Source organism: Chiroxiphia lanceolata, chromosome 2, assembly GCF_009829145.1.
Source record: "Chiroxiphia lanceolata isolate bChiLan1 chromosome 2, bChiLan1.pri, whole genome shotgun sequence".
Taxonomy (NCBI): Eukaryota; Metazoa; Chordata; class Aves; order Passeriformes; family Pipridae; genus Chiroxiphia; species Chiroxiphia lanceolata.
The window spans coordinates 94,216,085-94,242,894 of NC_045638.1; the positions used below are offsets into that span (position 1 = coordinate 94,216,085).

At 39.3% G+C, this 26,810-nt stretch overlaps 1 protein-coding gene across 2 annotated transcripts in view; it reads left to right on the plus strand.

The window, feature by feature from the left end:
• Positions 1-26,810, plus strand: part of GSK3B (glycogen synthase kinase 3 beta) — a 153,294-nt gene that overhangs the window by 41,948 nt on the left and 84,536 nt on the right. For both annotated transcript variants that reach the window (XM_032681081.1, XM_032681082.1), the window contains exon 2: positions 15,055-15,248. In XM_032681081.1, coding sequence (XP_032536972.1) covers positions 15,055-15,248 — 194 coding nt within the window. The remainder of the gene's footprint in view (positions 1-15,054; positions 15,249-26,810) is intronic.

The following is a 26,810-nucleotide window of genomic DNA, read 5'->3' on the forward strand; positions in this document are numbered from 1 at the left end:
CTAAGTGTTTCCGATCTTATTTTATTTAGTCCATTTAAAGACATCAGTCAATTTTCCATTATAATGTTTGTGTCTGATTCGAAGATGGAAGATGAATTTCTGAACGAGGTGAAGACTAATCCCACATAGTAAAAAGTGCCTGGGTGATGTGTAGTATGCACATGCCTTAGCCATCCTGGACTTTGAACAGAATTGTCACCACTTGGTACTGTAGATATTGAGATCAAATTTCAGCTTTCTACTAGATAGTCCTGACACTGATATGCTTTAGAGATGTCCCTTCTCCTTGTGCCTGTTCAGAAATGGCTGGTTGGCTTATTGCCTGTGGTGTCTTCAGATCTTGGACTGGGTTTGCGAAGTCACAAAGAAAAATCCAGAGAATGCTACCTCTGGCTTAGGAAGTTCCCAAGCCAGCCATAGCTGGGGTCTGGGAGGTGTGCTGGGATAACTGTCCCTGCGAGTTTGTCCTGTTTTATACTCTTCCTTAAACACTTACTGTTTGCTGGTGTGAGACATGGGAAAATGGGATGGATGGACCCATGCTTTCTGTTATGTGCTTTATCTATCTTGATTGATACCATATTTGAGTATCTTTCTTTTGTATGAGCCTTTCTAATAAAGGAATTGTGTTCTTCAGAGTGCTTTCTTTGTTAGTTACTGTCTTCTGAGGCAAGTAATTAAACCTTTATCTCCAAGAACATTAGATTGCTCCTCTGTTTTTACTCTTCTCTGAGGTGGATGTTTCTGTTCCTGTGTTGAAAGATAAAGCTTTGCCATTATTCTCCAGTCATAGCAGCAATAGAGAAATATTAGGCTCCATTATCTCTTGCTAGAAATGGGAACCTTTTGCATGTACTCACAATCTTGGCTTCATAATGCCTGGTTTATCTTTCCTGAAATTCCTAGGATGCAGGTATATGTAGGAAGAGAAGGAAGAGCTAGCAGTATCAAGATCTCAGTCTGTTTTCTCTTCCATCAAAGCCAGTCAAGCTTCTAATTAAGAAAACTTACTGCATTGCTGGCAAAAAGCCTCAGGTGCTTTCAAAACCTACATAAATTTGAAACAGCAGCCCTTGAAAAACCTCAATTTCTGCATAGGTATATGACTTTTGCAGATATATATAATGTAAATATTTATTGTCTTCAAATTTGTTCTTGTCTTTAGACTTATCTTTTACGTAGTATTACTTATTTTCTGCTTCATGATATCTTCAAGAGTGATAGTGCCTTTGTCCAGTGTGGAGAGTGGCAGAAGTCAGAAAAGGTTTGGTTTTGCTAGTTATTTTTCTTCTTGCCTCCATAATTAAGAGGAAGTTTTGCTAAAGCAGTGCTGCTCCCCTCTCTCTGTTTCCAGATACCTGTCTCTATTTTAGGATTTCAAGCCCCAGCAGCCTTCCTTAACAAACAATTACAGGAACAGTTTGAAAATTTCATCTGTATCTGTAGAGTTTTTCCCTGAATGCCTCAGTCTGCTCATGTGCTGGCAGAAGGGAATTAAATCCTCAGATGTGCAGGCTCATTCTTAAGAGAAATATTACTTTTGCTCCTGTTTTTCTTTGTGGAGAAAACTAATCCCCATTTTGTGGGATGTTGTTTTACTAAATCCTGCATATTGCAGTAAAACATTTGGAAACATTTTCTGTACTTTAAATTGTATTATTGCCCTTTTGCTGGGGAAAAAAGTCTTACTGAAAAAGGTGCGTTGTTTCTGAGAGAGGAAAAATAAATTTATTAATAGGTTTAAGAAACCACAGGAAAAAATGATCCTTTCTGTTATCTAAAGCATGCATTTTAAGGCAATGTAGTTATTCTCCAGAATAAATGTCTGTGCTGGTGTAATGTAACTTGGTTTAGTTTCTGGTTTTTTCTAACCATAGCTGAAGTATTTTTCAGTTGTTTGACAGTATGAACTTGTGTTTTGCTTTGAGAAAGCAGAGGATGTGGTGCCCAGATGCTTCCACTTCGGTTCACCCAAGCCTGCAGTTTGGCTGCTTTCACGTGCCCTTGGCACAGGATGTCATCACCAGGAACTGCTGTGGCCCTGCTGCCTGCTTCCATCTCCTTCCACTGCCAGGAGCACTCACACTGCTGTGGGCAGGCAGTTTTGTTCCTCTGGAAGCAGTTCTGACCCAGTTCACCTTCAGATAGCAGTTGTTTGATACCTGGTACCAGGGCAGAGTGGTATCAGGGCACAAGGAGGGATGGGAGAGACAGGACTGCTCCTCCAAAGGCAGCTTCCTCTGCAGGCTGCAGCTCTGCTGGAGACTCAAAGTGGCTTTCCTGGGAGTACAGGCAGTAAGGAACAGTCTTGTTCTCTGTTCTTCCCCATGTCAAATCTAGCAACTGTTATCCTCAAGATGAGTCAGTTCAGCTTGCTGATTTGAGGCTTGCTTTATTTTGGAGATGGATTAGTTTGTCAGATCAGTAGGCTAAACTGAGTCATCCTCAGGCTATGAGATTGCCAGATTTGCTATGGCAGGAACATGAAGGTGGCAAGACCATCTTTTTTTGGCAAGAGCCCCCACTTTAATCAGTTTATGTATAATGTGAAAATGAGCTGTGGTTTCTCTGGTTACCTTAAATAGCTTTAGAGATGTCCAACACTTAGTTGTTTTGCTCTTCTTGCTCTACTATTTTTGTTACTTTAAAAATAAATAAATTAAAAAAGCAGGACCTGCCAAAGACGAAAAGCTTATGCATCTGGCTTCTAAAATGCTGCCTCATCTGTAATAAGAGCTCCTTCACCAAGATAGCTACTCCTGCCGTGGAGAATATCTGCAGCGCACTGATGGCGTGCCTACAGTTTCTTAATGTTAATTGAGATAACGTTCTCCTTGAATTCAAAACCATCTTTAACCTAAACTGACTTGTTCCATTTCTGTGCAGTTGTGTGGCATAATCCAAAGCAGTAATTTGGGGTGGATGCGGAGGCTGTGTAGTCTCTTAAAGCTGGTCTGTGCTCTGCAGCATGAATTGAACAATGTAGCACAACTCAGTTTTTCTCTCTGGAGAAATAGTTGCAATGCCTCTTTTAGTCTTAGAGTGGTGTTCAACCACAGGTCACAGATCATTTTAGCGACTCAGATTAGCTACTAGTCACTTTTGACTTTTTCCACTGTGCTTCCCACCCGAAGTGGATGTTGGTTCTGAACAGCTGTCAGTTCTCTTACTCCTCCTGCAATCTTAAAACATAGGCATCAAATGAATGCATTTTCATCTGTCTTTCAATTTGGTTTTGGTTGCTGTTTCAGATTCCAAACAGTCTGTTTCTCACTGTGATTTCGATCTGTCTCATTCAGTCTGTAGGCTGGACTCTGGGTCCTAGGTGCTGTTTCCTGGTAGTAGAGAGAATATCATGACTAGTGCATGCTGTATTTCTGTCCTGTGTTCAGTGAAGTTGAAGAGTAAGAAAACATGTCAAGTCTTAATAGGACAGAACATAATTATGGAGTACTTGACAAAAGGGAGAAATTGCAAAGAGAAAGGTAGAGCACTCAGATGTTCCAGAGAGTAGAAAAATATATTAGAATCCAAGACTGTCGAGGAGGAGAGCTTGGTCCTTTACCCTGACTTTGCAGGTTAAGCAGGCATTAGTGTTCATTGCACCTTGGTTTTCAAGTCCACCTATGATACTCAGAAATACAGAAATTGCTCTTCTTTTTTTAGACAAAAAATTCAAAGTTTGAGGGTGCAGCTTTTGACAAGGATTGGCTGCTGTATCAGATCACTGCAGCAATGTAGCAGAAGGGACCCTGACAAGGACACTTAAGCAGATGTGGAACTACATGGTTCTTGCCCTGCTTGTTCCTCCACAGTCTGGCAGGGCTTGCAGAGGCCACAGAGAACTATCCAAAGGCTCCTGTGGGCTGGGCTGCCTGTGGAAGTGGTGACAGCAAGTGCTTCTGGAGAACTTGTTTGTGGGGTCTCTCAGTTCAGTGTTAATCTGCTTACAGTCGTGCTCCAGATTCTCTTCTCTCTTGATTCTCTGCTTTTGCTTCTACTTCTCTCCACTTTGTGATGTTAACATTTTTACGGTTTGGGGTATTTTATTTTTTTTTTTCACCTGTCTCTTTGGTGTTCTTTACCTTCACTTTGTTTTCTTCTTTCTTTATCCTATTTCCTTTTGGTCCTTCCTTCCTGCTACTGTGCCTAGCATGGTGGGGTCCTATTCACACTTCATTCTTAAACACTGCTTGAAAGATGTTTCATTTAAACCCCAGTAGAAGAGTAGAGACTCCCTCTAAGATATATTAAGATGCTTGTAATTTGTGGAAGTGTGTGGTGGGGAGGGTCTTGGCAACTTGCAGCTGCTGCAGGTGGCTGTTCTGTGGGTTTTACTTAATGGCGTGATATTATGCATTTGAAACCTCTTAGTGGATGGAAAAACAGAATGAAAAGGAAAAAAACAGTGATGATATCTGTTCTCAGGGATCAGAGATGTGCTTGACTTGGTGATATATGTACATTTAACTGGATTCAGAAACTGTGACAAATGCTGTTAGAACTGGGCCAGGGAGGTCACCAGCAAGTAGCCAGCCTCCTCCTTAAGCAGTTTGCAAGAAACTACTTCAGTGAAAGGTTTGCAGGTTATACCAGATATTTTGATGGGAAGATTTTAGGCTTTCTAGGAAAATGTGCTGTTTATCACTTGTTAATCTTAAGAGAGACAGGAGATTTAGGGTCTCTAACAGTGCTCTTAAAGCAGGCGTGTCAGTAGGTGACCCATGATGGATTCACTAATCAGCCTTGCTAGAAGGCACTGATAGAATCCTTGAGGGTTGACTGTTGAATGGCACTAACAAGTGGGTAAATACGATCTGTTTGTAACTTGGGGTTCTCTGATGCCATGTCAGGGCTCAGTTACAGGGGTTTTATAAGTTATTACGTGTCAGCTGAACCGCTATAGCTGTCTTTGGCAAATATTAACTAAATCACGTTCCCTGATGATGTAAGAGGGAGGAACAACTAAAGGAAACTTCAAATAAGAAATGCTAGTACTGTATAGGCTGAATTTCTCAGCTAGCAATTAACTCAGAGCTGTATAGCAAAGGAGGATACCACTGAGGCCAGAGTCTTATGCTGAAATGATGTTGTCATACTGTTTCTGCTCACTCCCTGTCTCTGTCCTTGTCTCTCGTGCTGCATTTAACCTGTAAGCTTTTTGGGGCAGGAATAACTGACCCAAGATTGTAAAACCAGCATCTGATATGATCGCTTTGGTACGTGCTTCCTAATCAGTGGAATCACCTTATCTAAATTTAAAGCTGATTTCTGTAGCTAAATAACTTTTGTCGGGTGGGTTCTTCTGCATGTGGGTGGAGAGAGAGGAGAACAGAAAGAGTGCCTACTAAAAATAACTTGTTAACAAGCATGAGACTGCTTATGAAACCCCACTGGCAGCCAGTGTTTAGATTACCTTAATTGTATGTTTCTGTATTTTTTTCCAAAGCAGAAATATAAGTATAAGCATTCTGGTGGATTTTTTGTTTAGTCACAGAAAAAAAAAATACTTTTAATGGTACTCCTAAGGTAATAGGGTAGAGTTCTCCCACCACCTGCATGTTAACTGCAGTTTGGGAAAGCTCTCTTGTTTAGAAATTTACTGTCTTGGTCTGTGTTTGCCATGACAGAAAGAGTACTTGAAGGAAGATCTGTTTTAACGATAGAGATGGTTAACATGGGCCTTAAATGTGCCTCAGAAAGATGTGGGCACCACCTTACACAGTGGTGGGAAGGACAGCTTATAGGAAATTGTTTCTTCAGACACTGCAAGTAAACATCCCTTCTGGATTCAGCTGTTTGGTTTATAAATCAGCGAGGTGGTAACCTGCTGGGATTTCGTGGTGGTCAGTTTAAGCAGCTGACTGTTGGAATCCCATCTGCCACGGTAGGATCAAGGGAGGTCAGCTGATGGTCAACGTGGTAGGCATCCAGGCTAGGTCAACAGGGCTCTTCCCATCCTTTTTCCTCTGGTGTTTTTTGTTTTGTTTTTTAACCTGTTCAGAGTCAAGTTCGTGCAAAAACTTGTAGAAAGTCAGTGCCTTAGAACTTCGTGTACCTTGTAGTGGACGTTTTAACAAGCTTGTCATGTGAATGTTCTGGGACCTACTCAGTACCCTGTTCATTTTTTAAAGGCTTTTTTACAGACTTTAGCATTAAGCTTTCAAAGAGAGTGAATTGAGTGCCCCCTCCAGAAGTCTGTGATTACCTCTAAAGAAAGACTTAAAGCTTCAATGGCATTTTAAATGTGTGAACCGAGGTACTGTAAATCCAAATGCCCTTCGTTCTGTTAAATTTTAGGTTGTTTTTTCCCCCAACAGATAAATAATAAGGGGAAAACGTCCCTGCATCTTGATGTCATTTCCTGTGTTTATTATATCAAATATAGGCATATGAGGCATGTCATTAGTCGTTACACTTTGCTGGGAATACATTTAGGTTTGGTTTTTTTTAGTGACACACTGACCTCAAAAAGGCATGAAGCAGAGATCGGTTGAGTTACAAAGTTTCATTTTTATAGTAAAATTATGTTGTCTTTCTGAACTGTTTACTGCTTATTTTGTAGTGATAGTATAGTTTATTTTAGTAGACAGAAGTCAGTCACTGGTATTGTGCTTACCTTTTTCTCCATTTTTCAGTTCTCTCCTGCATAAACTCAGCAGTTAGTACTTTGAATTTGTATTGCCGTTTTAGAAGCTATTGAGCAAAATGTAGAGCTACTGACAGTTTTTTTAAGGTCACAGGTTTTGCCTTCTGCAAGGTTTTGAAAATGATTGACATGCAGAAAGCATTGCCATCATTTTGGTGCAATATTTTTATTTCCTTCCTTCGTGTCCAGCAAGAGGCAATGGCAACTTTGATTTCAGGGTGCAGTGTTTTAAAAGTCTTTTATGTTTTCTAGTGATTTTTGGCTTGGCAGTTGTTGCTGAAATTTGTCCTGATTATTTGTCTTGGGATTTAACTGAATTGACACATAATTAACTGTGACTATCATTTGATCATTAGCAATAAAGCCAAAGAATGTCCTTTCATTCTTCACCTGATTTTGTTTGAATTAAATGCACATTTTGACTGCTGTGGAAGGCAGCATATTTGATACTGAGCTATGACACCATTGCATTAGTGCCGAGTTGAAAGAAATGTTTTATGTAGGTATTGAACCTTTCTGACCTTCTTAAGACCCTAAGAACCATCATGTTCATCCTTTCTTATTTCAAACCTAGCAGTTGCAGTTCAGCGATATTTTTCTTGAAGAAAAGATTCCAATCTAAAATAAAAATCTGTGTTGTAAAAATAACTTTTTCTTTCAGAGTTTTTAATAAGGAAATTATTTTTTTTCTAAATTTTGTCCACCCACAGTTCTGACCCAAACACTTGCAGTTTCTGTTTCTAGTCATTATTTGCAATATGCCCTCCACCTGCAGATCAGAGCTCTCTCTGAAGTGTCTGTTCCTGAAATGGGCTTTTAGATATAATCCTTCAGCTTTCTCTTTGACTTAAATTGTTTGAGCTCTTAAGTCTCACTCAGAGTAATGTATTTTTTCTGACCTTATGATGCCTGAAGCTTCTTTCTGGATCCCTAGCGTTTTGAATCATCACTCCTGAATTTTAGCTATCAGGACTGAGCACGCTATTTCAGTACCTGTTCAATGGGTGTGAAACAGGAGATTCTTTTTCTTTTTTTTTCTTTTGTTTTTTTTTTGTCTGTCTGATGTTCCCCTGCTTGTACATCTAAGGATTGCTTTAGGTTTCAGTAGTAGTGTGTGATTCTGTCTGTGCTGGGATGTCTTGCAAGTCAGAGTTGATGACTCCACTGTTCACATGGCTTTACTTGATTTGGCTGTATGACCTATCATCTTCCCTCAACTTAATTTGTGCCTGGGTTACTAAGGGAGGTCACCTGCTTTTTCACTCACTCTACCCTGTGCATAACTCTCTAAATCTTGTGTCTGAGAACTCCATAGCTTTTTTTTTCAGGTTATTGATAAAAGCAGTAGGTGTGAGGGCAAAAATTAATGCTGGTGGGGCCTCCTACTATATTTTATCAGATCTTAGTTATGTTGAAACTTATGGACTAGTGTATTATAATTTGATTAATAATCAATTTTCTTTATATTTGTTTCTTCATTAATTTGGGTTGTGATGGCAAGTCAGAAACCCTGTAGAAGTCACAGTGGTTTTGCATCAATGTTTTTCTCTTCTCTTTTTCAAATGAACCTGTAGTCTGTTTAACAGTATGGAGTCTAACAATCCAATCTTTAGAAACTACCTTACTGCTTCTTTATTCGAAGTAAATGGTGTGGTACTTTAAGCTGAAATTGTTGTCAAACTTAAAGGATCGTATGAATCGTCCCATCCGTCGCTGAAGTTCTCTGAGTGTTCTGATTCCTTTCAAAAATCACTTCTCAGACTTCTTAGCTAGCTCTTCCAAAATCCTTGGATACAAATCATGAGATTCTTGTGATCTCAAGTAATGTCTGATGGCCGCTCGTTTATTGCGGTATTCAGTTACAGTCAAGAAGTCAGATGACATTTTCTGTGCTAAAACAAGTGTGTGTGTGTATATATATATTTAGTGAATGCATCTGCCTTATCCGTGTGATGATTGGTACACTTACAGGTTTTTGTTAAGTGTTTGACCTGAACTGTTTTTGAAATTTTAAGGACTCCTTTTGCTTGGGGTAAATTTAAAAACCAAACCACGTTGTATTTTGTAGACTCCTTTCTTCACTTCCCTGAGTTTTTCTGGTTTGGTCCATGAATGTTCATTTCAAGAAAGCTGGAGAGGGAGTTTTTACGACGGCATGTAGTGATAGGACAAGGGGGAATGGCTTCAAACTGAAAAGTTGAGATTAGATACAGAAATTCTTTACTGTGAGGCTGGCGAGACCTTGGAACAGATTGCCCAGAGCAGTTAAGGATACCTCATCCCTGGAAATGTTCAAGGCTGAACTGGATAGGGCTTTGAGCAACTTGGTCTAGTGAACAATTCCCTGCTGATGCTGGGGGGGTTGGACCTAGATTATCTTGAAGGTCCCTTCCAACCCAAACCATTCTATGATTCTATATGATTCTAGGATTTTTATTTTGTACTGTCTTCCACTGGGTAGCATTTATGATGAAGAAAGGAAACTATCTAGGAAAACAGTTCATAAATACCATTTTTATACTTTCTCCCCTGTACTGACTCTTAATTATTAGCTCTTCTGTAACTAACTTTTAAAAAAATGTAGTGGGAAAAATAATTAGAAAAAGAAAATTTGTAGTGATTTCTACTGCTGACAATGTCTTCCCTCAAGCATACATTGACCACACAGAAGACTTTCAAAGCAGCTGATCACCTTCTTCCTTCATGTACCGTGAACAGATATCTAAGAAACTGGGCATTTCATATCATAGCCGTATCTGATGATCAGCACCAGATCCTAGCAGAAAACATTTCTTGTGCTTTCTGTTGAAACACTTGCTTCACAAAGTAGTTAGATCTTTTGACCATCCGGTTATCTGTGACTGAAGAGAGCCAATGCGGTTCTGATAGACTTCTGTCCCCTTCTGGTCACTCATTTCTTTCTAGGTAGTTGTGTCAGCTGCTGGTTGTAACCTAATCCAGTTGACAGGGGCTGGATCCAGCAGTGTGGAGTTTGTGTGGAAGTGACTTGTTCACTGTATTGAGCACTGAGCAAATTAAGATGAAACAGGTTGGTGAAGGGGAGAAGTAGTGAATAGTTACTTAATCTTTAGCCATATCTTAATAGAGAGGTGATGCTGAGATTTGAAGCAGATGAGTGAAGATACCTGAGGTAAGTGGAGACAGACAGCTACATGACTTTCCGCATTGTAGAGAGTCTGTTGCAGGTCTGTGAGGTTTTCTTTTAGGACTTGAAAACAATCTAAATAGCATCTGTTGGAGGGACCTGTGGGCATGCCAGCAAGGAGAAGTGCAGCAAGAGGAGATAGGTAAAGTCAAAAGAAAGGAAAAGGTGGAGTTTGTAGACAGCACAAAGGATTGAGGTTTGCATTTGAAGTAGGAATAAAGCTGCTGTAAACATCCTACTAATGCATTGTTTCTTCCCTTTGACTGTAAAACATATAGAAGAGGAGGAAGAGGGGATATATATAGATAAATAGATATATATAGGTGAAAGGAAAAAAAAGAATCCTAGATGTCTGATTATATCTGCATTAATATGTGTTTGTACTGCTCAGAAGCAAAACAGGTAAAGGGATGTAGGGCAGACATAATTTTGGACTTTTTCCAGGCCCATTCACTAGAAGATGTGTGGGAAGTTCTGATCAATAGCAAAGGATGCCTTTCACGGTCTCTGAGGGCTGAAGTGAATTTTATTGAATGACAGCTGCATTTAGGCACAGGCAAAAAGTATACATGCAGTGCACTTACAGAATGGTCAGCTTTGAGCTAGCGGTAGGAATCTGCAGCTGGTGGGGTATTTCTGTAACAAAACGCTTCTCCAGTATCAGAATCCCTTATCTCACCTGGATAAAACCAAAAATATCTACCACCTTTTTTTATTTTTGAGATGCATGCCTCTTGTTCCCCAACCATACAAATATTTCATTAAAATAATACTGATCCATATTAATTTTTGTTTAATTGGTGAATCGTATAACCAGAAGAATTGAATATATGCAGTTTGTTTTGAGTGTACAAAATTGAATTAAGAATCACCTTGAAAAGAGGCCCCTGGCATTAGGTAAAAATGATGACATGAGCCATTATAAAGTTATACCAAGATATTGGAAAATAGAGTTATAGTTTGCACTGATACTCTGACAAGCAGTGGTCTCTTAAGTGGAGTATGTTCTTTTCTTCCCACAAGCTGCTGAGTATCCTCTGCTTTGAATCACTGACTTTACCTCATGCTCTTGATCTGTCCTGTGTGGTCATCATGTGCTAAAGGTAGAAAGAGAGCTAGAAAGATCAGAGCATTTGAAAATTGCATTGTCTGGCTTTTGTTTTCAGTTGCATATCAGACCTGTGGAATAACCTCTTCATCAAAAAAAAAATCCCAAACTCAAATACCATATCATGGATGCTAAGCATTAGTATCATGTGAGGAAATGCTTTAAGAGTTTGCATGAAATGTACCAAATGAAAAAGCAAGTGTACTACAGTATGATAGCTACTTATTTTTACTTGTGCTTCTGCCCTGGGTGTTACAAAGGTGGCTGGCTTAGATGATGGTTGTACAGTCACATGAATTTGCTTTTTTGTTACAGTAAAGCCAAGGTCATATTGCTGTGGGTCCCAGAAAGCTGCAGCTTCTGGACAAATGCTGGTGACTCTTTTGATGTGAGCTGTGCTGTAAGAGCTATTTAATATTGTGGCCTTTCCTTCCTTTTGTAGTTTTTAAATTTAATGTCCTAGTTCTGTTGTAGAACTATAATCAAAGGTGTTGAGGGTATTGTGTGTTTGACAATGCCTGCTTATCCTCTGGGGACACTAAGTCTGACAGTCCTAGTCTTCATGCTGAGGCTAAAACCAGCATTTCTGAAAGCTGTTTAGTGAACTCATTTACATGCTGTTTGGCTGGCAACTGAGCTCTTGCTGTCCAGGCAATTAAAACTGGGATTACCATTCTGAACTGCATATGGTCTTGTGAACAGTAGATACATCTGTGTAGTGCAAGGAGTAGCAAAACCGTGTTGGGGCCTCTGGATGCTGCTGTGATACAAGCACATTATTTGTATGCTTTGAGAAGCAGTGAGACCAAAGCTTTCTCTTGGAGACCAAAGCTGCCAAAGGTGCAAGGTGAATTTTACCCCTACAGTCCCTCAGGTTCAGCTACTCTGTAATGGACTATAACTGAAAGTCTAACAGGCTGAATTCTTTAAAGATTAGGGTCCTTATGGTATCTTTTGTGGATGGATTTGCAAAAGCTGTTGTTTGTTGGAAGAAGGAAACTGCGAGAAACATCCAGGAGGTTTAATGCTCTGTAAGGTTCTGGTAAAGGGACAAAGTAATTCTTGGTGCAGTGATGAAAGTGTCAGTGCTTACACTTTAAAGCACTGACAATATCAACTGGTTAGGGGCTGTTTTTCTATGGACTTAAAGGGAAAATGTGTAAAGCCAACTGGCTTCTCATTTGAACTCTGGAGAATTTGGCCACATTGCTGCAGCTCCACACTGGGATAAAACACTTGAAGTGGCCTGAAATTCAGGGTTTACTTTTATGGTAGAGGAGGCCCCTAAGCAAGTTGCAGCTCTGAAGAGGGTCCTTAGAGCAGATCTCTTGATACCAAGTACTTCAAATCTCAACCAGTGTTGCCAGGGACAATTATTTTTAGCTCTAGGACTTCATTAGTCTTGATTTTTGGAAAATGGATAATAAAACTCCTTAACAGTAGTCTCAGTATTCTGGTCTAGTGACCCCTCCAAAAAAAAAAAAGCCCCCTCAAAATCCACAAGCTAGGGGATTACCTTTTATTTTATGAGGATTGCTGCAGTAAAACAGATGCAACCTATTTGTAAGTGCCGAGTTAGGATGCTAATCATAGAACAGTTGGGCAAATAAAATGCAGGACTGCTATGGGAGTTACACTTTCAACTTGTGTACCAAAAAAAGGGTTTCTTTTTTTTCCTGGATTCCTTCCATTTATTTCTTAACAGTTGTCAAACAGGAGAGTGAATTTTCCATGCAGCTTTAGTATGCTTCCATTTATGCTTCTCTCTTCTTACGAGCAGACATTCATCTCTCTCTGGCTTTCCTTCCCACCCCCTACCCTGTTTTCTCTTTAGATCTGTATATATATTCTGTATCTCACCTTCTCATGACTATTTTGGGGAAGGGCTGTACCTGCTCTGTATTGCTTGGCAAGTTATTGGCATCCTTAGAACTGATCTGCTTTATATATTTTTGATTTGTTTGTTTGATGGAGCAGTTGGAGTCATAAAAGCAAACAATTCCTAAGAACCTAAAAGGTAACATAAAAGATAAGTAGCAGTTAATGTGGGCTTTTCATGAGCAAACAGTGCCAAGCCAACCTACTTGTCTTCTGAATCTTACATGTACAGAAGTAGTAGTAGTAGATAGATGTGTGTACCTTGACTCCGAAGTTTTCAAACTTATTTTCTCATGAGAAGTCTAGGAAAACAATGGACTACTGGAATTCCCCTGAAAGGCATACAAAATTATTTGATTATTTTGTTTGAGTGTAACAGGAGGTTCAAGAAAAAAATACGATGAGACATTTCATGGGATTTTGCAGGGCCTTTAAGCAGGCTCACAGGATTCACTGGTTTTTACCAATTTGTTAACTAAACTTAATGTAGTGTCATGAAATGGATCTCCTGATGGTGTCTGTGCTTGAAGGATGTGACAAGCTGGCAAGAGTGGGCAGTAACCTTGGACGCAGTTCAACCAGGACAAATGCAGAATATTAGGCTTTGATAAGAGCAATCAGGTGTGTAAGGGGAAAGTGGATGAGGATTGGACAGGCAGCAGCTCTGCAGAGGAGAGTTTGGTACACAAACTGATCATGAGGTTGCAGCATTGCACAACCTGCAAACGTTGTGCTGGGCTGTACAAACAAGTGTGTTGTAAGTCAGACACGAGAAGTCACTGGCATGCTGGGTAGAGCTGAGATAAGCTCCCTTTGCAGAGCCTGGTTTTCGGTACCATACCTGAGAGATTTTTAAGAGTGAGGGGAGAGCTTTCCCAAAGAGAAATAACTTCTTCATCATGATAACCTTTTTGCAACAGCCCCTCACATATTTGAAGGAGATGATGGGAGGATGAAGGAAAGAGAGCAGGAAGGAACTACACCATTTTCCATGCCCTCTGGGAGCAGAACGAGGAGTGTTTCACCTAAAGTGCACTAAAAGAGATTGAGCTACCTGTTGGAAAGATTTTTCTAAATGCATGAATAGTGAAGGTCTGGAAGAGAGTACCTGGGAAAGGTTGTAGAGGGAAGGTTTCTTAATAAGCAGATGTGATGAGCATCTCTTGAGTGCAGATGCTGTAGAATTGCAGAGTGACTGTTGTGGAACAGTACATTCTGTTTTTCCTTGAAGCCCTGTTCTGTTCTGTAACCTGAGCCATCGTAATTGAAAGGCAATAAATGCCCAGATTGTGTTTATAAAATGCCTAAAGCTTTGGTTCTCTTACACACAAAATCAGGCTTTGAACAAGGTGAAGCACTGTTGGTTATAACAGTGGGCCTGAGAGTAGGTAATAGTGGCTTGGTCTTTTGATAGGAAAGTGGCTGGGAAAGTGCATGTGACTGTGGACTGCTGAAACCCACAGCCACTGCATCTGCACTGAAGCACATCCGTCTGAGCAGCTTCCACAGGCATCTTGCATCTTGAGCATGGATCACTGTCCATGTTCTGTTTCACGTCGAGATGCCACATAAGTGCTTGCCACCGTCATCCTTCTCTCCCTTCCTGCCCCTGCCCCAGGAAGTGCTTCCCTTCTTTACAAGGAAGTCCAGGCATGAAAGAAGGGAGGAGCAGGACTTTGCCACGTGATGCAGCCTGGATTCTGCTCCAGATGCACACAGCCAGGTTTGACAAAGGTTATGCTTCCTGATGTGTGCAAGCTGAAGCTTTATCTGTCGGTGGATTTGTAACAAACTTCCCGTGCTCCTGGTTTTCATTGCCTGTAAAGGTCAGAGTGCTGCTCTGACAGCCATACTGACAGTTTGGTTTCTTCAGTTATAGGAAAATATGGGAAAATGCTTCATTTTGGTAATACAAACAACACTTTAATTTAATACCACTTAACTTTATAATCAGATGTAGGAATAAGTCCTTGACTTCTTCATGCATCACATTTTATTGCTCAGCTATTTGCTTCTGGAAAGGAAATTTTTGTTAGCAATAATCTACATGAAAAATTGTCACCACTTAATATATTTTGGTAAAAAATATGCTCTGCGTTTTCTCTGCGTTTTGTCAGGGTTTTCTGTTTTTCTCTATGGGATTAAAATACACATGCTGATTTAAATCTTTGTCTTACCCTCTTCTGTTTCAGTCTTGTTGGTCATCCTGCTTAGGCATGTGTTCTGATTATCTGTCTATCTCTTGCTTCCCAGGAGACAAAGATGGCAGCAAGGTGACTACAGTAGTGGCAACTCCGGGACAAGGTCCGGACCGACCACAAGAAGTTAGCTACACAGACACCAAGGTGATTGGAAATGGATCTTTTGGTGTTGTGTATCAAGCCAAACTCTGTGATTCGGGAGAGCTTGTGGCCATTAAGAAAGTCCTGCAGGATAAAAGATTTAAGGTGAGCCTATGCATAAGTTTCATATTTTCATGAATGTTATCTCATTTTCCATGTCTTTGATGGCAGTGTTTTTGATTTTCTTAATGTATTTTCGTTGGAGCACGTAAATGCACATAAAAATTTTTTAGGACTAAAGATTAAATGGATGGTTTATGATAAAGGGATATAGTTTAACTTGAAAATCAGTGAGTCACTGTTGTTATGATAATTTGGATTAGTGCAAAGCAGGAAGCTAAAAATCTTGATTTGATATTATGCTGTTTCCAGGTTGCAGACCAGATTTTTCAGACAGTGAGGTGTGGAAAACAGGGAAAAAGCTTGTCTTATGCTTACTGTTTTTCTAGCATAGACTCTTCACCAGTCATTACTAATTAAATTGCTGGAAGAAACAGAAGTCTTTGGGCTTTGTTCTTAGTTGCTACACCTTTAAAGTGAAAGGCTGTATTTGAGTAAATCAGAAATTCCCAAGGCCAAGTCTGAAGATAACAGATACTGAGTCCAGGGCAGTTTGGACTGAAGATAAGTTACTTCTCTTTATTATGTGATTTATGAATTGTTCTGTCTTGGCTGATTTTAATAGACTAGTGATTCCTCATTCTAAACAAGTAGCCTTCCAAAGAGAAATACTTTTATCTGGTAATATTAAACCAAATAAAAGTTAAGGACCATCAACCACTCATCAGTGCTCTTAGTCCTCTGCTTGGTACTTGATGTCCTTGATTGCTTTCCCTTATAATCAAGTGACCTGCAGATCAACTTGTGCAAGCAGTGCATGATAGCAAAGGTACTGGTTTTAATATTTCTTGAGTTTACAGTAAGACTTCATGCAGAGCTGGCTTCACTGGTAGTATTTGTAATTTGTGTCCTGTTTTGGTAGCAAAATCATTCTTTTGAAGTGTTTTGAAGGAACTGGTGTATGCCTTTTCCTTGAGTCTTGGAATTTAATGCTGTCATCACCACAGGCATCAGCATATCACAGATGCATTAGATATAAAATAGAAGATAAAAGATATGTTTAAATTAATGTAATTATGGAGAATTATATACTTCTAATTGAGAGAGGCATGTAAAGTTCTTATATTGTTCTTACATCTGAGTTATTTCTGGACTGTATTATGGGTTGAAGGTAGTTAGTACTTGGGAAGCATGCAATATGATGTAAGAGCGTGTTATCTTACAAGAATGGAAGAGGTAAAACAGAAAAGGAAAAACAGAAGCTCTAGACCTAGCCATGCTTCTTGGTTTCTTCCCATTGCCTAGGTCTAGGGGGAGGGCCAGGATATTTCCCATACCATGTTGTGCTTGGTAGATGTCAGCTGGTGCTTTGGACCAGAATCTTTGATTTTTTTAGTGTCATAACTCTGGGGTTGTGTACTGTGTCAAAATGAAAACTTGGCTGAGCATTTTAGTTCCTGACCAGATATTAATAGTTTGGGATATCATAATTATTTTTTAATGAATCCCTATTGGGCATCTGGAATAAAGTGTAGTGTTTTGGTAGTTGGTTCAGTGACATTTTGTTATCTGATAATATATCCTTTTATTTTGGAGTGTTTCTTTAAGTGATTTGAAAAAAATCACATCTCTTGAGTATTAGCCCTCTTTTTGTTAAAGCAAAGCAGCTGAACTGAAAAGCTAAATAGGGTGTTTGCAATTTGGACTCTGAACTAATGGTGTACATTTGATGATACAAGCTGAGAACATCCAATACTTGGAGGCTTTAAAACCTCTAAAGAAGGTGTAATTAATGGTTAATTCCATGTGTAGATTCACATGGATAGCATTAATTTAAAAGTATTTTTTTAAACTTCATAATTTGCATGGGTCACATCTGCAGCAGTACCCAAGTTATGCAATTTTTCATATTCTTATCCCAAACTTGTGTCCCAACTGCACAGCACCATCTACCTTTGGTCTCAGCTCCCTAGTTTTTCCTGTCATTCATCAGTTTAGTCCTCCCATTTTTTTCACATTCTGAGCTGGAAGTGTATGTTCTGTTGGCAGGAGATGTAAATTCCTGCAGGCTAAATGAAAGCCTCTGCCTGGAGAGATTTGGAAGCTAGACACATGTATCTTATATCAAGAATAGCATACAATTACTTCAGAGTATGCTACTTTTTGGGAATGTCTGTTATAGGTAGTTAATGCTGGACCAGATAATTCACCAGTGAAACAGGAACTTTTAATGTCTGTTGGCTGCACAGTTTGATTGCAGTGTAGGAGCAGACCAGCTCTGGTGTTCAGAGAGCTGAACTGTGATGTGTAGCTTGACTGGGCTGTTGCCATCCCTGCTTGGCTGCCCAAGTCCAGATCCAAGGCCTGGTCAGTGGAGTTCCTTAAGAAATCTACCACTTCCTTTTCATTAATGCACACCTCTGCTTCAGCAGTGATTGAGGGGAAGAAACCCAACCCTACTGTAGACAGCCAAAGGTGACAATAGCTTGTTTGATTTAAATGAACTTTTATCAATTTCAGAGGGAAGAGAGGGGGCACTTTAGAAATACCTGTCCACGCTGATCCCAGTGGTGGAGAAAGCAGGAAGAGGAAAGTGATGTATGAAAGTTGCTTCCTGAAATCTGAATCATGACCAAACCTTTCAGCTGTAGCTTCTAGCTGGTGCCTGCTTATCTCTATGCTTATCTCTCCTGATGTATTTATCTTGGTACGTGCAGTATAATTCCTTTGTCGTGATTTAGCTCTTTTAAAAAATGTTTTTAGAAAAAACAGTAGGAAACCTTGAAACTTAAAGGGCATGATTCAGAAACTTTAGGAAATCCCTAGAGAGTGTAACTTCTAGGCTCTTTCTGCGTTTCGTGAATGTGGAGGGAGGTTATTGTGTAGATCTGGAAAATGCACCACAGTTGCCAATTTTAGATCTCTGTCAGGAAGCTGAGATACTTTTGTCCAGGTTTAAAGCTAGCTTGAAAGCTGGAATTACCAGAGGGGGGGTTGCCTTTTTTTCTCTTTTTCCATTACTATGACAAGTTTCTGATCAGCCTCTGCTCAAGTGGAAGCAGCATTGGTCCATACCAGAAAGAAGTGAGTGTAAAAATCTTTGCTGAATAGTTGAATCTTATAGTTTCTGTGACGATAGTTTGCCGTGTTCCTACTTCTTTCTACTCCCTTGTTACAGTTCAGTGGTTCTTCAGCTCGGCAGTGCAGTTCCTGCAGGGCTGTGTTTTAAACAGGGTCTCTGAATTGCTCTGGATCTTAAAATGTGTGTATCTAGAGTTCTGTGTAATGTAGAGCAGTAGTTTTGGTATACTAGGGATAGTGGTAAATGGTTGAAGGGAATAAATAAAATCTAGAGAGTTATGCTTAATTTTAGTTTTCATCTGTACCTTCATTAAGCTATTAAGCTGGTTCTCTGTATTAAGCATGAGGAATTAAGTAATGTAATTTTGGGCAATTACCTGATACTTGAATGAGTAGTTCACAGGCTATGTGCTGTTTTGTCATTAGTCTGTGAACAACTGAATTTGTCTCTAGTTGTTATGGAGGGTCATATTCTTGGTGTGGTTTGGTTGTGGTTTGTTTTTTTTTTTTTTTTTTTAAGTTTCGGGGGGGTGAGAGATGTTTCTCTTTGAAAAATAGTGTAAGGCCAGCTATTCACAAGCTTTTGGGGCCAAAATCCTTTCAAATGCCAGAATTTCCGAAAGACTGTGATTCAGCTTTCATAGATGTGTTTCTGCTTCTATCCCACAGACACATAATAATAGGTTCTCATGCAAAGCATCGATAGGTGCAGTTAAATGAGTCACAGCATTTTCAATTATTTTCATCCATGTGTCTGTGCAGGCCTTTAAGTGACACAGCCTAATTGTGATGCTTGAAAAGAAAATACTGGTAGCATAAATTTTCTTGCATTGGTTTTTTTGGCATGTTCATTGGAATATTCTTCAGATTAAGAGTCAGTCATGTTGCTGTCTTCTAATCCCGCAAAAACTAATAATAAGCAAACAGGCGTGTTAACATAAATAGCTATTTTTTGTTATTTCTGTCATTCCATTAACATTTTTAAAAATTCCTATTGGAATGAATGTGTGAATTGTTAGAAATATTTCACAGCTGACTGAGAATATATAGTTAAATTTTCCATATCAGAATTGCAGTACTTGATGTTTCTGCTTTAGTGCTAGACTGTTGAAATCTAAATGATGGAGTTCATACTGCTCCTGCACCTTTTCAAGTGGTCTAGATTGGGCATCACACTTCTTGTTAATGGCTCACACAAACATGAAGTGTGCAGCAAGAGAAAGCCAAATTCTGTAATGGGAACCATTCATGCCATCCAGCCTGTCAAATCATTCAGGGACTGCCTAGGTTTAGCAATCCAACTGTATGTGCCTTTGGCTTAGTTGCCTGAATAATTTAAATAGGCAGATCTTCTGGAGTGTGAGAGGATGTCAGACTAGAGCCCTGATGGTCCATAAACGTGAAGCCCTGTATTGGTAAAGCTGAGACCACAGTGCTCTTTCCTATTTGTATTTATGGAAGAAATAGGTATTATAACTATTTGAATGTTTGTTGTTTCTTTATTTTGTTTTTAATATATAAAGTCTTAGTGTTAATCTGAGCCTTAAAACCCAATAAAGCAGCAGGGTGGAAAAATAAGTCTGTGTTGACGTTCTGGTTTCTTTCTTTCTCTGCTGGATGTCTGTACTTTTGTGAGCTGTTTGAAATGTTTCTGAAAGAGCAACAACTTTCCTTCAGTTCCTGCCTTGGATATATCAAACTGCTAAGTATAAAAAGATCCTTTTTCAAAGTAGCCCCTATCCACTGTTTGTGTTCATTTAATTATAGCAACTTTGATTGTAGCAGCTCCCATGAAAAATATAAAACCACAAGGAAGAATTCCTGTTGAAAAGTGACTAGATGTTTAGGGTTTTAAGCTCCGGTAACTTTTCAAGAGACTTTTCTTTTTAAAGCATTCAACAATCTAAAGCTGACCCAGTTTTTTTAGTAGGTTGTGTGTCTCTTCTTGTGGTTGGAGGTGTCATTCTGTAAACATGCATGTTTAAAAAGTAAACCTGTTGATTAATAGTAGGTATCTTTTGCTCTGAGAATGTCAGTGGTTAATAGGCCATTGTGGGAATCTGACTTCAAATTGGATTTAATTATTTCCACTCTTGACTGACCTTGGCTCTTGGTTATCCATGGCTGGTTAAGATACAGCAGATAATAGCATTATATTGAAAAAAAAGTTCCATTTTCAGGGAGCTTCAGTCTGTTAAGGTCACTGTTAGTGTAGCGATCAGCTCCTGTTTTGAGGAGGCATGTACCTGGCAATCTGATTGAAAGAAGAGTTAAAACACGTCTTATTTGCTGTCTGTAAGCTTGGGTATAGATAATCATGTCTATAGACTGACAGACAGGAGTTTGACACCCAGCCTGTTGATATGGGTTGGGGAACCCAGTTGTAAAACTTTAAGGGAAATGGTATCTCTGTCTCTTCTGTGCAGGTTTGGTTTTCCTTTGCCAAGTTCAGACAGGATGTGTGAACGATCTTGCTTTTTAATGTTTTAGCAAATCCATTTTCCTATGATTGTAGCTTTGTCATGGGAATTTTAAATGTTCATTTGAAGAGAAGCCATTGTTACTGCTGGATATCTCATAGAACTCTTGACTTCCTTTGTACCTGAGTTGTAGACCCTTTCAAGCACACACTCTAGTGAAGTCACAGAAAGACCTCCCAAGATTGAGTCCAACCTTGGACTCATCACCAACTTGTTGACTGCACCATGTCATTAAGTGCCACATCCAGCTTTTTCTTGAACACCTTCCGGGCGGTGACTCCATCACCTCCTTAGGCAGTCCATTCCAATGTTTAACAAGCCATTCCATGAAGAAATTCCTCCTGATATCCAGCCTGAACTTCCCCTTGTAAAGCCTGAGGCTATGTCCTCTCATCCTGTCACTAGTTGCCTGGGAGACGAGACTGACCCCTGCTTTGCTGCAACCCCCTTTCAGGTAGTTGTAGAAAGTGATAACATCACCCCTGAACCTCCTTTTCCTTCCTACTTCACTGCTTTCTAGAGAAGGAACTGAAAGTTATCACAGTGGTTTAGAATGAAGGCTATCTTCATCTTATGTCAGCATTTAAAGTCTTGAATACAATGTGGAGATTGGATTTGTTCTGATGTATTCGTGATTATCTTTCACTGTGACCTCTTGTCATCTGCACAGGTTTCCTCTGAACCAAGGACTGCACTTCCTTTGTTAATTTAATCTCTCTGTGAGCTAGCTGAGTTCTCTCATATCTTCACCTAAGGATCATTGAATATTCAAACATTAATATGTAAGGCCTTATCTCAAAAGAATGTTTTTATTTACCCTATCTCAGTTGAGTTGGAAGCACCCATGGGATAAAAAGTCACAAAGGAAAGACATGGGAATGAGAATTAATAACATTTAAACACCTTTCTTTTAAGTCTTTGAGGGCTTGCACATCATAGCTCCCTTAAAGATCTGAGGAACAGTGAACCACCGTTCATGAGACCATCATGAAGGTGTCACTGTTTAAAGGATGCCTTAATTTTATTGTTAAATAGCTAGAAAGAGCACCCAGAACAACAGATCTGTCTTCTGGCTAATGAGGTGGCTTGTGTTTGTATCACAAGTAGGAATAAAAGGCTGAAAATATTTTCCAGTGACTAGTAGATATTGTGAACTTTTGTAACACTATCAGTAGAAAGACGATTGAGCCTGATCAAAACTGTCCTTCTCCTCCTAGCTGTTGTCATCTGAGGGTATGCAGTCCCTCTTAAAGACTAGGGCTATCAGATAGGATTTCCAGAATGGCAGATGCCTGGGCATGTGTTCATGATGTTTTTCCATCTTTTAAACAACTGGAGGGCTATGTTAGGTTTCAGGGGTTTTTTTCCTAGTCTATGCTTTAACTCTTGTACAGTGGCCAGATTTGTAGCTCTGGTCCAGCTTATCTTAACCGATTATCAGAGGCACTTACCAAGAGAACAGCTTTTCTTACAGCAGGACTTGATCCGACTGTCTCCTGAACGCTTATTGGAGCCAATTCTGTCATTGGGCTGTAATTGCGGTTGCAGTGCCTCTCTGTTCATAGCACACCGAAAAGTATGGGTAGATATCTGAGTTCTCACTCACAACCTTGTATTTCATTTCATTTTCCAATTTTCTCAAACACTTGAGTTTTCATAATGAGTAAAAAATCTGTTTACCCTTGCTTTTGGCAGTCTGTGAAGAAAGCACTGTACTGTTCATTATGCCAGCTGAAACCTCCTTGGACATACTTCTGTGGCCTAGAAGAGATCGAAGAGCATTAAGAAGCATTTTTTTCACTTTAATATTATTTTAAAGTCTATATAAATAAAATTATTTGTAGTTATGGCTGTGCCTGCAGATGTTTTCAAATCTGACAACTGAATTGGATGCATAATAGCTCTTAGTGCAAAACTGGTCTTCAGTTGGGCACGTGGAGATGAAGTGGAGTTTGTACTAAGGGCATTGATTTCAATTCTCTCATTATTAGCTGGGGAGTTGGACTGAAAATTAATGTCCAGGGAATGCAGCATCATGCAGCTGCAGTTGGCCTAGGGAAGAGGAAGTGCTCATCATCTGGAGACGTGGCTCTGTGTGTGTGTGTAGAAACATGTTTCTTACATGTTAGTAAGGAAATATGCCATAAGGATGTGCTCTTTGAAAAGAGAGGAGTCAAAAGAGCTCTGGAGGGTTTTTTTGCCCTTACCCCGTGGATGTTAGCCTTTGTATGGATACATGTCACAGTTCAAGTGGTGCATTTATTTTGGATTTTGAGGGGTTTTTTTCCATGAGTTTTTCTATGGTACTTCCTGGACTAGGATCAAAGATAGGATTTTAAAACAAAATACGTGTTTTGTCAGTTTTCTCTCTTCTTGTTTGCTTCTGGTATATAACTTGAGACTAAAATTAAACCTGTCCTGTGTGAGTCTACTGACCAACAAAAAGAACTGTAAGATACCTTAAATTAATAAAAACTCTTTTTCCCCTACTGGTCCAGATAATTCATATAGCTGCTCTAATAAAATTTAGGAATATATGTATATATATATTCCTAATGTATATATATATTCCTAAGTTATCTGGGGACTGTTTTTGGAGATAGGGGTTAAATGGATGCTGTCTGAAATAATGACATTCGAAGTGGAGATTATAGTTTCAAAGAATTCAAAACCCTTTAAGGTGTGGAAGTGTGTAGTTTAAAGCATATAAAATAGTTGTAATTCTGTCACATACTGACCACATACTGTAAGTCTGAGAGTGTACTTGAACATGTTGCAGAATTCCTGATAGTAGTCAAATTAAGTTCCAATTTAAAAGATAATTTCCTTTCCTTTGACTTTTTAACTACACTGCCTCTAAGTGCCTGAGAAGGACTGGCATACAAAACCAGTAGTTCTGCATGCAGCAGGGATAACCTCTTTATTTTACATTTGTAAATCAGAGTTTTTCTTCTGGGTCCCACCTTCTACTTAGAGGGAGCCTTGTTTATGGCATGGATTTGTAGGTCTGTGTAATGTGTAATGAAGGTAAAAGCTTAAGTCTTCCATTACCATTACCATGGAGACCATATATCTTTGCATCTCCTGAGACTGGCAGATTACAGGCTGGTGGAGCAGATTTGGTTTTACTCATTCTTATTTTAAAATATTTAATGGCTGACACTCTTAGTGTGGCAATGGAGTAGACTTTCTAAGTGTGCAACTAGATAGAAGTGGGGAATCGAGAGCAGCTCTTTGTTTTGTAAATGCAGCCTGAACTTGGTCATTTAAAAAAAGTCACAGTAAAATTCCTGAAGTCCTTCTGAAGCTCAGGGATTTAATGGTACACTATGAGTGAGGTTGTATGTAAATTGTAGGCTAGATTTATTTTTTTTCATATCTTGTAGTTGTAGCTGAGATGAACAGGAGAGAGTAGGCTCATCTTGGGAGCTTGGTAATGCAGCTGCCGTATAGAGCTTGGATATTAAAGAGGATATTGGGTGGAAAGGGTGTCCCAGGAGGAACTTTCTACTCCTGTCTCCCAGTTAGAGAAAAGAGTATTGTGTAGAGTATAAATAGAAGAGTAACTGCTGCTCGATGGGATAAAAATGGTGCATTTTGAGACTACTTGGATATTTGGTGCATGCAGTTACTTCAAGGCTCTTTGTTGTACCATTGTGTATTCTCTTTTGCAAGTCTCACAGCATGAGATGGCCTGCCTGGCTATGGAAGATTTAGCATAAACAGTTTTTACATCTAGCAACATTACATACCTGTGGCTCTCACTGCTTACCTCATTCTTGCTTGGTTAAATTATCTTTGGTGCAATGTGCCATTCTTAGAGCGTGATTGGAATATATTGTCAAATAATTTGTCTTCAGTTTTTGCCAGTGAACACAGATTTTTTTGTCTTTAAAATACATGGCTGCTAAACCAGGTGGTAGCAAACTCTGTGTCCTTTCTGAACTCAGTATTTGTTATTCAAATATTCTGCTGCCACAGCTCTACACTTGAGGGGAAAGAAGGGCTAACTGATGAAATGCTAGTCACAGAAAGGACAGAAGAGATCCACCTGCTGCTTAACAGAGGCTTCCTGAAGCAAAGAGATCTTTTCATTCACATGTCACCAAGACAGCTGTGCTGTGCCCTCCGGCACTGTCTTGTAGTTCAGCCCTTTTGGTTTTGTTTAAAACCTTGTAATTGAGCTGGCTTTTTTTTTTAATTTATGACTCTTCCTTGAGGAGGGGTGACTCAAATTCAGCAAACAAAATGAGGAAGGTTTAAGTAAATGTGAAAATGGGAATAATTTTTGTTCTTCAGTTGTTTTCTTGAGAAGACCTGACATTTTATAACCAAATAGCATGCTCCTTCTGGGAGGTATTCGAAACTTTGAGAGCCATGTAATTGATGATTGTTTTCTTTTGTGCTGAAGGCAGTATGTGCTCTGCCCATTGCTTCTTGGAAAAGTAGTACCAAGACATGGGAAAGTAATAAAAGGAAGCTCTTTTAAATGTTTTGTCAAGCATCTAAAGTGCAGAGACAGAGGCATTTCAGACTGTTGGGCATATTCTAGAATTAGCAACGCTGCCGGTTTTTCCTGCGACTTAGATACTTCCTGGTCCCTGGGATAACTGAGGAGGTGAGATGTTTGTGACCAACAAGATTATTTTTAGCCTACACGATGCAAGGAGTTACTTTTCTGCTACTTTACTTCACATATTTTTGAGGAAAGCCTGTTTCGGCTTTTTGTTCCACTTTGTTTTTTCCATCACATCTTCTGTCTGCATTACGCAGTGAAATTTGGCATAGGGTGCGAAGATTAAATTTAAAGGATAACGTAGACTGAGGTTTTGTTGGATGACCAAACAGTCCTGTGTGATCTACTTCAGGAAATAAAACCAAATCTGATTTTAATTTGAGTGGCTTTCTAAGAGTTGTATCATGTAGTAACCCAAAATAAGGAATATTTTTGGAAAGGTAATGAGAAACTTATTCCATTAAGGAAAATTCTAATTACAGTCCTTGATGCTTTGGTGCTGTATTGGTGCTTGTTTTAAAATATAACAAGTGATGTCAAAAAAGTGGTTGTCATGCATTTGCAATGTTTTTTTGGCCAGGAGCAAGGAAGGGACTCACTCTTCTTTAGGGTAAAATGTGAGGTGTGATGTTTATCATATTTTTAAATATATGTTACAAACTTTTAACTAAGGAGAATGCAGTCAGCACTCTTCAGGGTGGGTTTTTGTTTATGTAGTGCCTAATATAGTGGGATGAGTAATGGAGGCTCTTATATGTGTCATGATGCAAATAACCAGACTATATCCATCTGTATCTATGTTCTGTAGTTATTCTAAGATTTAAAGGCAGGTCTAATTGTTACAGATCCAACAAAGGTGCTCATTTCACTTCTTCATTTGTGCTGTTCCTTTGAAAGCCCAGCCATGGTGATTAAACTACTTCGGTTCTGAGCTAACTAGTCAAAATACAAACATCCAGTCTGAATCATTGACTGCATATGGAAAACAACAGCTGAATCTGTTTGGCGTTTGTTTTTTTTTTTTTTAATTCAAAAAGCACTCTGTCACAGAAAGCTAGAGTGTATTTTCCTCCTTGTTCCCCCTCCAAGCTTTATCAAATCATGAAGACAGAGTATGTAAGTTAACATCTTTTAAAGATTCATCCACTTATGTTTCTTCATTCAGAGGTTCGTCCAAGGATCTGCTCATCAGACTGAGTTTGCAAGCCCTTTTGTATTCATCTTACTTTAATCACACCAGCCACGAGTCATAAAGGTTGTACCAAGTTTTTTGGGCTTGAAAACAGGCATTTCATTTATACCGGATGACTGTAACAGTGCAAGGATGTTGATTGATGATAAATGAAATAATTTGTTGCATTCTACTTAGTCCGTGAATTGGGACACTGCAACTTAGATATCTGAGTGTTGAGGTGGGACATGGATATTTCTTGCTGTGCTGCCCACCAGTTGCATTGATCTGCTGTAAGTGGACAGAATAAGATTTTTTTCCCTTCTTCCCCCCCCCCCCCCCCCCCTTTTTAAATAGAA